The 11453-nt window shown below is 34.8% G+C and overlaps 1 protein-coding gene across 1 annotated transcript in view; it reads left to right on the top strand.

The window, feature by feature from the left end:
• LOC142347911 (uncharacterized) overlaps positions 1-11140 on the top strand; it is a 13269-nt gene extending 2129 nt beyond the window's left edge. Inside the window, exon 2 of the mRNA XM_075399074.1 lies at positions 10928-11140. Within this exon, the coding sequence (XP_075255189.1) occupies positions 10928-11140 (213 nt within the window). The remainder of the gene's footprint in view (positions 1-10927) is intronic.
• Positions 11141-11453: the final 313 nt, after the last annotated feature.

Raw genomic sequence — 11453 nt, 5'->3', positions numbered from 1 at the left:
CGCGCATCTATGAAATTCAAGTACAACCGTGAAAAATCAAATTTACTACAAAATAGGTTTCAAAAGTTTTGAGAGTTGTACGTTTTATTGAGTCATTGAGTCTAAACTCTGTACTATTTCGAGAAAGCTCAGTCACTTTAAACACCGTTGGGGGGGGGGTGGTGGAGTTACTGGCTTTTCGTGACTGAGATGTTGGGCCGTTGTGTATCTCTGGCTAGCCGCGATTACAGTTTTAATATAAAAAAGTAAATAAAACTAAAAGGAGAAAATATTCAGCAGCAAGCATAGGCGTGCTTCTCTCTAGATAATTGTGGCGTGCAACGTTTAATTTGAATTCTGTCTACTTCCTAATTGCAATTGAATTGAATGGGTTTTGGACTTTGCTTTTTTTCCCCAGAGGTGCGCAATTGATTTACTTTTGTTCTTTTGCGCTCGGTTGGTGTTAACTTCGGCTAACCGGATCTGAAGTTCTCTTATGCTAGGAAGGTTCGATTCTTCCTGCAGTTTTTAAATGTTATACCATCGAGGATTTCTTACACAATTTGTAAGTGCTCCATTTATTGTTTTTGCTTTTTAAAATGACTGTTTGTGGCTGGTTGAGTCAGCAAAGGTATGCATATAGAAATAATGGTCTAATCCAGGACTTGATCATCAGAAAGACAATCCCTTGTTCAATTCTGAAGCTGCTAAATAGACAAAGCTGCAAGATCTTTTTGTTTGCTCTGAATACAATGTGCTCAAAATGCTCATTTCATCTGCTCTCGTTAAAATGTTCATCAAACTTAACAACGCCGCAAGCCAAGGAAACGTTGTTTCTTCTTGCATATCTACAAGATGATGTTATTCGTTTTCAAAGTTTGTTCGGCAACACGATTGTTAATAAAAACATTGTAAAAAACTTGTACGTATAGTACAAGGAGTTAATATTTTTGCTGATCTAATCAGAGCCTTTTCCAGTGCTCCCTAGTCAAAACAAAATCTTTGTGAGAAAATTTTGGGAAATAGTAACACACTAGTCAGGTCATTGAACTAGGTAGAGTCTGATCATATAGCAAATCTTCGTGCGGCCTGATCAGAAAAGCTCAAGCGTACTTTAATTATGGGAGATATGATGAGTAAGTAGGGGAGGGCTGATCCTATGGCTATCTTTAAGATTCTTCTAAGACGGATGGTTATTTTAGAAGATGGTGTAAGGCAAATGTTTATGTTGTAAGCTTCTATCGGAAAATCTTGTAAGATATTGCAAAACTAAAAATCTCAAGCAGTCTAATAGGGGCTCAATTTTGTGTTTTCGCATGCTTGAAATGACTTTTTATGATTGATTGAACCAGCAAACGTATGCATATAGCAATAGTGGCCTGATCCAGGACTTCTACATCAAGAAAAAATTTATTTGCTCATCTCTGATGTTGTTAAACCGCCGCAGCTGGAAGATCATTTTGTTTGCATCTGATCAGCTACGCATTCAACCTTGAAAATTTACACTGGAGGAATATTTCTTTCAACATTTACAATAGTTATCCTCGTTTAAATTTTCATCAATTTTTAGAGCACAAATCAAGGAAGCATATTATTAGTTTTCAAAATTTGCGCATATCTTTGACAAAATTATTGCTTAATATATGCTTTGTAACTAATTTGTACGTATTGTAAATGAAATTATCAGTTTTGTTGATCTAATCGGAGCCATTTCCAGTGCTCCCTAGTCAAAACAAAATCTTTGTGATAAAGTTTGGAGACATTAGTAGCACATTAGTCAGGTCATGGGATTAGGTAGAGTCTGATCACATATCAAGTCTTGGTGTGGCTTCATCAAAAAAAGTTCAAGCGTACTTGAATTATGAGAGATTTGATGAGTAAGTATGGGAGGACTGATCGAATGGCTATTTATTGTGACTTTTTTCAGACGGATTTTTATTTTATAAGTTGCTGTAAGCCGTAATGTTTAGCTTGTAAAGTTCTGTTGGAAATTTTTGCCGAATAATACCAAAAACAAACATTCGGAGCAGCCTCATTAGGCCTCACACAGACCTGGAAACTAAACCCCGTAACCGAAAAGCCCTGACGATAGTCAAAGTTTTCAATATTTTTACACTATGTTCATTGATTAATCATTGATGTTTTGAGCAAACTTCTTCTATACCTGGAATTATTAAGATAGAATCCTTAATTGATTTAAGGCATGAAAAAACTCTCATAAAAAAAAATATTAGTTTGCAAAGAATTAATCGGGACTGGGCGTGATGTCCATGACTTTAAACCAATCTAAAGCAAGCGTCCTCGACTCTGACTAGATTTCAAAACTTGCCCTTAAATTTGACTTGACAAAAAAATGTCTGGAATGCAACTGGACAAATAATCGTGTCCTTAAGTTACGCTGGATAACAAAACGTGTCCTGTAGTTTGGCCGGACAAAAAAAACGTGTCTTGGATCAGAAAAAGTTTTACGTGCAATTTCAGTGCTAACTGTTACTTATAACGTAGTCTGCAAGCATAAGCCTTTATTTTTTGCGATATAGAAGAATCAACCACCTATCAAAAATCAGCATCGTTTTTGTAAGTGTATAACCCTTTATCTTTTGCGATATAGAAGAATCAACCACCTATCAAAAATCAGCATCGTTTTTGTAAGTGTATTTCAAAATTGAAAAGAAACGTGAATAAAGCCACCTTTTTATCAGGATTAATGGGAAGAAGACCTCTACAATTCGATTCTTCCTGCAGTTTTTAAATGTTATACCATCGAGGATTTCTTACACAATTTGTAAGTGCTCCATTTATTGTTTTTGCTTTTTAAAATGACTGTTTGTGGCTGGTTGGGTCAGCAAACGTATGCATATAGAAATAATGGTCTGATCCAGGACTTGATCATCAGAAAGACAATCCCTTGTTCAATTCTGAAGCTGCTAAATAGACAAAGCTGCAAGATCTTTTTGTTTGCTCTGAATACAATGTGCTCAAAATGCTCATTTCATCTGCTCTTGTTAAAATGTTCATCAAACTTAACAACGCCGCAAGCCAAGGAAACGTTGTTTCTTCTTGAATATCTACAAGATGATGTTATTCGTTTTCAAAGTTTGTTCGGCAACACGATTGTTAATAAAAACATTGTAAAAAACTTCGTCCTCGACTCTGACTAGATTTCAAAACTTGTCCTTAAATTTGACTGGACAAAAAAATGTCTGGAATGCAACTGGACAATTAATCGTGTCCTTAAGTTACGCTGGATAACAAAACGTGTCCTGTAGTTTGGCCGGACAAAAAAAACGTGTCTTGGATCAGAAAAAGTTTTACGTGCAATTTCAGTGCTAACTATTAATTATAACGTAGTCTGCAAGCATAACCCTTCATTTTTTGCGATATAGAAGAATCAGCCACCTATCAAAAATCAGCATCGTTTTTGTAAGTGTATAACCCTTTATCTTTTGCGATATAGAAGAATCAACCACCTATCAAAAATCAGCATCGTTTTTGTAAGTGTATTTCAAAATTGAAAAGAAACGTGAATAAAGCCACCTTTCTATCAGGATTAATGGGAAGAAGACCTCTACAATTCGATTCTTCCTGCAGTTTTTAAATGTTATACCATCGAGGATTTCTTACACAATTTGTAAGTGCTCCATTTATTGTTTTTGCTTTTTAAAATGACTGTTTGTGGCTGGTTGAGTCAGCAAACGTATGCATATAGAAATAATGGTCTAATCCAGGACGTGATCATCAGAAAGACGATCCCTTGTTCAATTCTGAAGCTGCTAAATAGACAAAGCTGCAAGATCTTTTTGTTTGCTCTGAATACAATGTGCTCAAAATGCTCATTTCATCTGCTCTTGTTAAAATGTTCATCAAACTTAACAACGCCGCAAGCCAAGGAAACGTTGTTTCTTCTTGAATATCTACAAGATGATGTTATTCGTTTTCAAAGTTTGTTCGGCAACACGATTGTTAATAAAAACATTGTAAAAAACTTGTACGTATAGTACAAGGAGTTAATATTTTTGTTGATCTAATCAGAGCCTTTTCCAGTGCTCCCTAGTCAAAACAAAATCTTTGTGAGAAAATTTTGGGAAATAGTAACACACTAGTCAGGTCATTGAACTAGGTAGAGTCTGATCATATAGCAAATCTTCGTGCGGCCTGATCAGAAAAGCTCAAGCGTACTTTAATTATGGGAGATATGATGAGTAAGTAGGGGAGGGCTGACCCTATGGCTATCTTTAAGATTCTTCTAAGACGGATGGTTATTTTAGAAGATGGTGTAAGGCAAATGTTTATGTTGTAAGCTTCTATCGGAAAATCTTGTAAGATATTGCAAAACTAAAAATCTCAAGCAGTCTAATAGGGGCTCAATTTTGTGTTTTCGCATGCTTGAAATGACTTTTTATGATTGATTGAACCAGCAAACGTATGCATATAGCAATAGTGGCCTGATCCAGGACTTCTACATCAAGAAAAAATTTATTTGCTCATCTCTGATGTTGTTAAACCGCCGCAGCTGGAAGATCATTTTGTTTGCATCTGATCAGCTACGCATTCAACCTTGAAAATTTACACTGGAGGAATATTTCTTTTAACATTTACAATAGTTATCCTCGTTTAAATTTTCATCAATTTTTAGAGCACAAATCAAGGAAGCATATTATTAGTTTTCAAAATTTGCGCATATCTTTGACAAAATTATTGCTTAATATATGCTTTGTAACTAATTTGTACGTATTGTAATTGAAATTATCAGTTTTGTTGATCTAATCGGAGCCATTTCCAGTGCTCCCTAGTCAAAACAAAATCTTTGTGATAAAGTTTGGAGACATTAGTAGCACATTAGTCAGGTCATGGGATTAGGTAGAGTCTGATCACATATCAAGTCTTGGTGTGGCTTCATCAAAAAAAGTTCAAGCGTACTTGAATTATGAGAGATTTGATGAGTAAGTATGGGAGGACTGATCGAATGGCTATTTATTGTGACTTTTTTCAGACGGATTTTTATTTTATAAGTTGCTTTAAGCCGTAATGTTTAGCTTGTAAAGTTCTGTTGGAAATTTTTGCCGAATAATACCAAAAACAAACATTCGGAGCAGCCTCATTAGGCCTCACACAGACCTGGAAACTAAACCCCGTAACCGAAAAGCCCTGACGATAGTCACAGTTTTCAATATTTTTACACTATGTTCATTGATTAATCATTGATGTTTTGAGCAAACTTCTTCTATACCTGGAATTATTAAGATAGAATCCTTAATTGATTTAAGGCATGAAAAAACTCTCATAAACAAAATATTAGTTTGCAAAGAATTAATCGGGACTGGGCGTGATGTCCATGACTTTAAACCAATCTAAAGCAAGCGTCCTCGACTCTGACTAGATTGGAAACTAAACCCGGTAATCCAGCAGCGCTGACGATGGTCAAATTTTTCAATGTTTTTACAATTTGTTCATTGATTAATCATTGATGTTTTGAGCAACCCTATTTTAAACTTGAAATGACCAAAATACCGTCCTCAATCGATTTAAGGCACGGGAAAACTGTCCTAAGCAAATACGTAGTATAAAAAATTATTATGGTCTTTGCGTGATGTCTATGACTTTGGTCGGATCTAAAACAAGCGTCCGCTTTTACATCAGAATTTAATTAAATTTTTAAATTTTTTTATTTAATTTTGAACTTGTTTAACCACCACAACTGGAAGATTCTCATGTTTGCTCTGAATACAATGTAGTTAACATTTTCATTCCATCTGATCAGATATGCATTCAAGCTTGGAAATTTACACTGGAGTAAGACTTTTTTCCACCATTTATAATAGTTTTCCTTGTTTGAAAATTTGTCAAACTTAGAAGCGCAAATCAGGGAAGCATACTATTATTTTTCAAAAGTTGCGCATAGTTTTGACAATATTATTGATTAATAAATGAATTGTATCTAATCTGTACGTTTTGTACATAAAGTTTTTTTAATTATGTTATTATGTTGATCTGATCAGAGCCATTTCCAGTGCTACTTAGTCAAAACAAAATATTTGTGATAAAATTCAGAGGAAAGAGTAGCACATTGGTCTGGTTGGTCATGGGATAAGGCAGAGTCTGATCATATACCAAGTCTTTGTGCAAACGTACTTCAATTATGAGAGATATGATGAGTAAGCATGGGAGGGCTGATCGAATGACTATTTGTAAGACTCTTTTAAGACGGATGGTTATTTTATAAGTTGTTTTAGGGTGTAATCGTTATCTTCTAAAGTTTTGTTGGATTTTGCCAAAAAGAACATTCGTAGCAGCCTCATTAGGGCTCACACTGACCTGGAAAATAAACCCGGTAATCCAACATCGCTGACGATGGTCTAAATTTTCAAAGCTTTTTCACTTTATTCATTGATCAATCCTTTATATTTTGAGCAATCCTATTCTGGACCTCGAATTATCAAAATAGCGTCCTCAATCGATTTAAGTCAATGAAAAACTGTTGCAAACAAAAACTTAGTGTGAACAGAATTATTCGGGACTTGGCGTGATGTCCATGACTTCAGCACGATCTAAAACAAGCGTACTCGACTCTGGCTAGACTTCGAAACATGTCCTTGAGTTTGATTGGACAATAAAATGTCTGGAATGTGACCGGACAAACAATTGTGTCCTAAAATTACGCTGGATAACAAAACGTGTCCTGTAGTTTGGCCGGACAAAAAAAACGTGTCTTGGATCAGAAAAAGTTTTACGTGCAATTTCAGTGCTAACTGTTACTTATAACGTAGTCTGCAAGCATAACCCTTTATTTTTTGCGATATAGAAGAATCAACCACCTATCAAAAATCAGCATCGTATTTGTAAGTGTATAACACTTTATCTTTTGCGATATAGAAGAATCAACCACCTATCAAAAATCAGCATCGTTATTGTAAGTGTATTTGAAAAATTGAAAAGAAACGTGAATAACGCCACCTTTGTAATCAGGATTAATGGGATGAAGACCTCTACAATTAAACTACCTAGTTTAATTGAATCAAATATGTGGCGACATAGTTCGGCTGCGGTATGTGCTCTATTCTAAGAACCGTAAAAATTCTTAATTCTATTGGCTGCTTCCTGAACTGGACTGCTCTGGTGCAAAGCTGTTTAGTCTTGCACTGTTCTGCTTCTGTATGAAAAGACCATGCTTAAGACAAAAACTGCCTACAAAAAGACTTTTACTCGACTCTTACGAACAATTGATTGGAGTTATGACAATTACCTTCGACTTTAACCAGGGTCCTTGGTCGTGTAATTTAATTCATTATCGTCCCCACCTGGAAATAATATGTCTTTTCATAATTCCAGGTATAGAATCGGGAAGACATCGACCTAAGATTTCAGGTAAAATAAAAAAATTTATCACGAAAAATTTTCATCAATAATTTTCGATTAAAATGTTGAACTTTAAACGCTTTGCATTTCAATTTGTCAAAGTTCTTGCAAGGTAGTGGAAAGTGGCCAGATTTGTACAAAAATGATATTTTCAACATATTATACCTATTTAAAAGACTTTGGTCGGATCTAAAACAAGCGTCCTTTTGTACATCAAGATTAAATTTTCTTGTTCAATTCTGTAGTTGTTTAACCGCCACATCTGGAAGATCCTCTTGTTTGCTCTGGAAACAATGTATTCAAAAATCTCATTCCATCTGACCAGATATGTACTCATGTTTGAAAAATTACACTGGATGAATTTTTTTTTTCACCATATATGATAGTTTTCCTTGTTTGAAAATTTATCAAACTTAAAACCGCAAATAAAGGAAGCATATTATTAGTTATCAAAAGTTGCGCGTAGTTTTGACAAAATTACTGATTAAAAAACTTATTCTAATTAATTTGTACGCTTTGTACATGAATTTATCAATTATGCTGATCTAATCAATCTTTGCGATAAAGTTTAGATAAAATAGTAGCCTATTGGTCTGGTCATGGAATTAGATAGAGCCTAATCATATATCAAGTCTTTGTGCGGCCTCATCATAAAAACTGAATTTTTAGTTCAATTATGAGAGATATAGTGAATAAGTATGAGAGGGCTGATCAAATGGCTATCTTTAAGACTCTTTTAAGACGCATGGTTATTTTATAAATTGTTGTAGAGAGTAATTTTTATCTGCTAATGTTCTGTCGGAAAAAATTTTCTGATATTGCCAAACTTTCGAAGCAGCCTCATTATGGCTCATACAGACCTGGAAACTAAACCCGGTAATCCAGCAGCGCTGACGATGGTCAAATTTTTCAATGTTTTTACAATTTGTTCATTGATTAATCATTGATGTTTTGAGCAACCCTATTTTAAACTTGAAATGACCAAAATACCGTCCTCAATCGATTTAAGGCACGGGAAAACTGTCCTAAGCAAATACGTAGTATAAAAAATTATTATGGTCTTTGCGTGATGTCTATGACTTTGGTCGGATCTAAAACAAGCGTCCGCTTTTACATCAGAATTTAATTAAATTTTTAAATTTTTTTATTTAATTTTGAACTTGTTTAACCACCACAACTGGAAGATTCTCATGTTTGCTCTGAATACAATGTAGTTAACATTTTCATTCCATCTGATCAGATATGCATTCAAGCTTGGAAATTTACACTGGAGTAAGATTTTTTTCCACCATTTATAATAGTTTTCCTTGTTTGAAAATTTGTCAAACTTAGAAGCGCAAATCAGGGAAGCATACTATTATTTTTCAAAAGTTGCGCATAGTTTTGACAATATTATTGATTAATAAATGAATTGTATCTAATCTGTACGTTTTGTACATAAAGTTTTTTTAATTATGTTATTATGTTGATCTGATCAGAGCCATTTCCAGTGCTACTTAGTCAAAACAAAATATTTGTGATAAAATTCAGAGGAAAGAGTAGCACATTGGTCTGGTTGGTCATGGGATAAGGCAGAGTCTGATCATATACCAAGTCTTTGTGCAAACGTACTTCAATTATGAGAGATATGATGAGTAAGCATGGGAGGGCTGATCGAATGACTATTTCTAAGACTCTTTTAAGACGGATGGTTATTTTATAAGTTGTTTTAGGGTGTAATCGTTATCTTCTAAAGTTTTGTTGGATTTTGCCAAAAAAAACATTCGTAGCAGCCTCATTAGGGCTCACACTGACCTGAAAACTAAACCCGGTAATCCAACATCGCTGACGATGGTCTAAATTTTCAAAGCTTTTTCACTTTATTCATTGATCAATCCTTTATATTTTGAGCAATCCTATTCTGGACCTCGAATTATCAAAATAGCGTCCTCAATCGATTTAAGTCAATGAAAAACTGTTGCAAACAAAAACTTAGTGTGAACAGAATTATTCGGGACTTGGCGTGATGTCCATGACTTCAGCACGATCTAAAACAAGCGTACTCGACTCTGGCTAGACTTCGAAACATATCCTTGAATTTGATTGGACAATAAAATGTCTGGAATGTGACCGGACAAACAATTGTGTCCTAAAATTATGCTGGATAACAAAACATGTCCTGTAGTTTGGCCGGTCAAAAAAGAGTGTCTTGGATCAAAAAAAGTTGTACGTGAAATTTTAGTGCTAACTGTTGCCTATAACGTAGTCTGCAATCATGCTCTTTTTCTTTTGCGATATTGAAGAACCAACCACCTATCACAAAATCCGCAACGTTTTTGTAAGAGTAGTTGAAAATTTGAAAGGAAAATTGAATAACGCCACATTTTCATCAGGATTAATGGGAGGAAGACCACTACAATTAAACTACATAGTTTCATTGAATCAAATAATGTGGTGATATAGTTCAGCTGCGGTATCTGCTCTATCCTAAGAATCGCAAAAATTCTTAAGTCTTTTGGCTGCTTCCTGAATTGGACTGCTCTGTTTCAAAGCTGTTTAGTCTTGCACTGTTATGCTTCTGTATGAAAAGACTATGCTTAAGACTAAAAATGCCTATAAAAAGACTTTTAGTCGACCCATAAGAACAATTGATCGGACTGATTACAATTACCCTAGACTTTAACTAGGGTCCTTGGCCGTGTAATTTAATTCAATATCTTCCCCACCTGGAAATATTAGGTCTTTTCATAATTCCAGGTATAGAATAGGGAAGGCATCGACCTAAGATTTCAGGTAAAATGAAAAAATTGATCACGAGAAATTTTCATCAATAATTTTTGATTAACATGTTAAACTTTAAATGCTTTGCATTTCAGTTTGTCAAGATTCCTACAAATTAGTTGAAAATGGCCAGACTCAAAAAGTTTATTTTCAACAATTTTTTACCTATTTTTCATGGAAACCGGTTCTTGTTAGCGCCTGCATCTCCGGGTACTCATCAGCGACAATAGATTCCAATTTATTTTGTGATTAATCGGCATTTGCAATGTTGGATCTTCATAGAGCCAACTACTCTCAGTTAGAATATTCTACAAAAACTCAATTTATAAAAAAATTGAAAGCAAAAATGGCTGGTTCTGATCAAAAATAATTGCGCTTGTTGATTGTTTCTGCTCAGACTATCTTGTTTTTGTCAGTGGTCTAGACTGTGCAGCTATTTTGCACAGTAACAGGAAACAGGTGTGCTCTCAGGTGCATCTGATTATTAGTCAAATCTGTCTGGGACCTCAATTTGGGTCCACTACCCGAGTTCAAAGCTAGGTGAAATCTCTAGTGTAGTTGTCTGATCACAGGAATGCCTTAAATTTTTCACGAAGTATAGAGCAATTTTTTAAAAAAATAATTGTACTATAATTTGAAATGAACTTCAAATAGTCCCAGATAGGAGTCAAAAATTGTTTTCATAGTTGGCATCAAAATAAGACTTCTGATTTACTATTTATTGAAATGACTTGTTTGCAAAATCTTGCATGACAATTGCACTTCCATATTTTTAGGGACAGTAATTTTTTTTTGTCTATGATGGCCAATGCAAGCGATGTGTCACTTATAGGCAATCGGAGATGTGATCAAAGTTGGTGATAACGTCACTACGTTGCAAGTGGGCGACCGTGCAGTGCTGCAACCCAATCTATTCTGCGATGACTGTGAGAACTGTGTCAAGTACAAGGGTATAAACAGTACCCATTGTAAGAACTGGTCTACCTTTGGGATACACTTTGATGGAGCCATGGCCGAGTATGCTAAATTCAAGGCAAAGGTGTGATAGAATTGTTCCATTTTTTCTAAGTATTTCAGAACACCAAATGCGAAAACCAATGTGCCAGAATACTCTAAAGTAGTCCAATAGTGATCTTACAGATCATAATGCTAGACAGAACAAGAGAACAAATCAAATTACTATAAAAAAAGAACGAAAACGATGTGGAGTAACAAATCTTTAATCTTGAAAAGCGTTCAAAAATGGAACAAATTGCCCTCTTCAATAAGAACTTCTAACCCTAAAACTTGCTTTAGAAATGTTTTAACCGAGTTTTTGCTCGATTAGCACAAGAAATTACCCGTTAATAGACAAATGG

Source organism: Convolutriloba macropyga, chromosome 10 (assembly GCF_964194025.1).
Source record: "Convolutriloba macropyga chromosome 10, txConMacr16.3, whole genome shotgun sequence".
NCBI classification, from domain to species: Eukaryota; Metazoa; Xenacoelomorpha; order Acoela; family Convolutidae; genus Convolutriloba; species Convolutriloba macropyga.
This window is presented reverse-complemented; position numbering and strand designations above follow the sequence as displayed.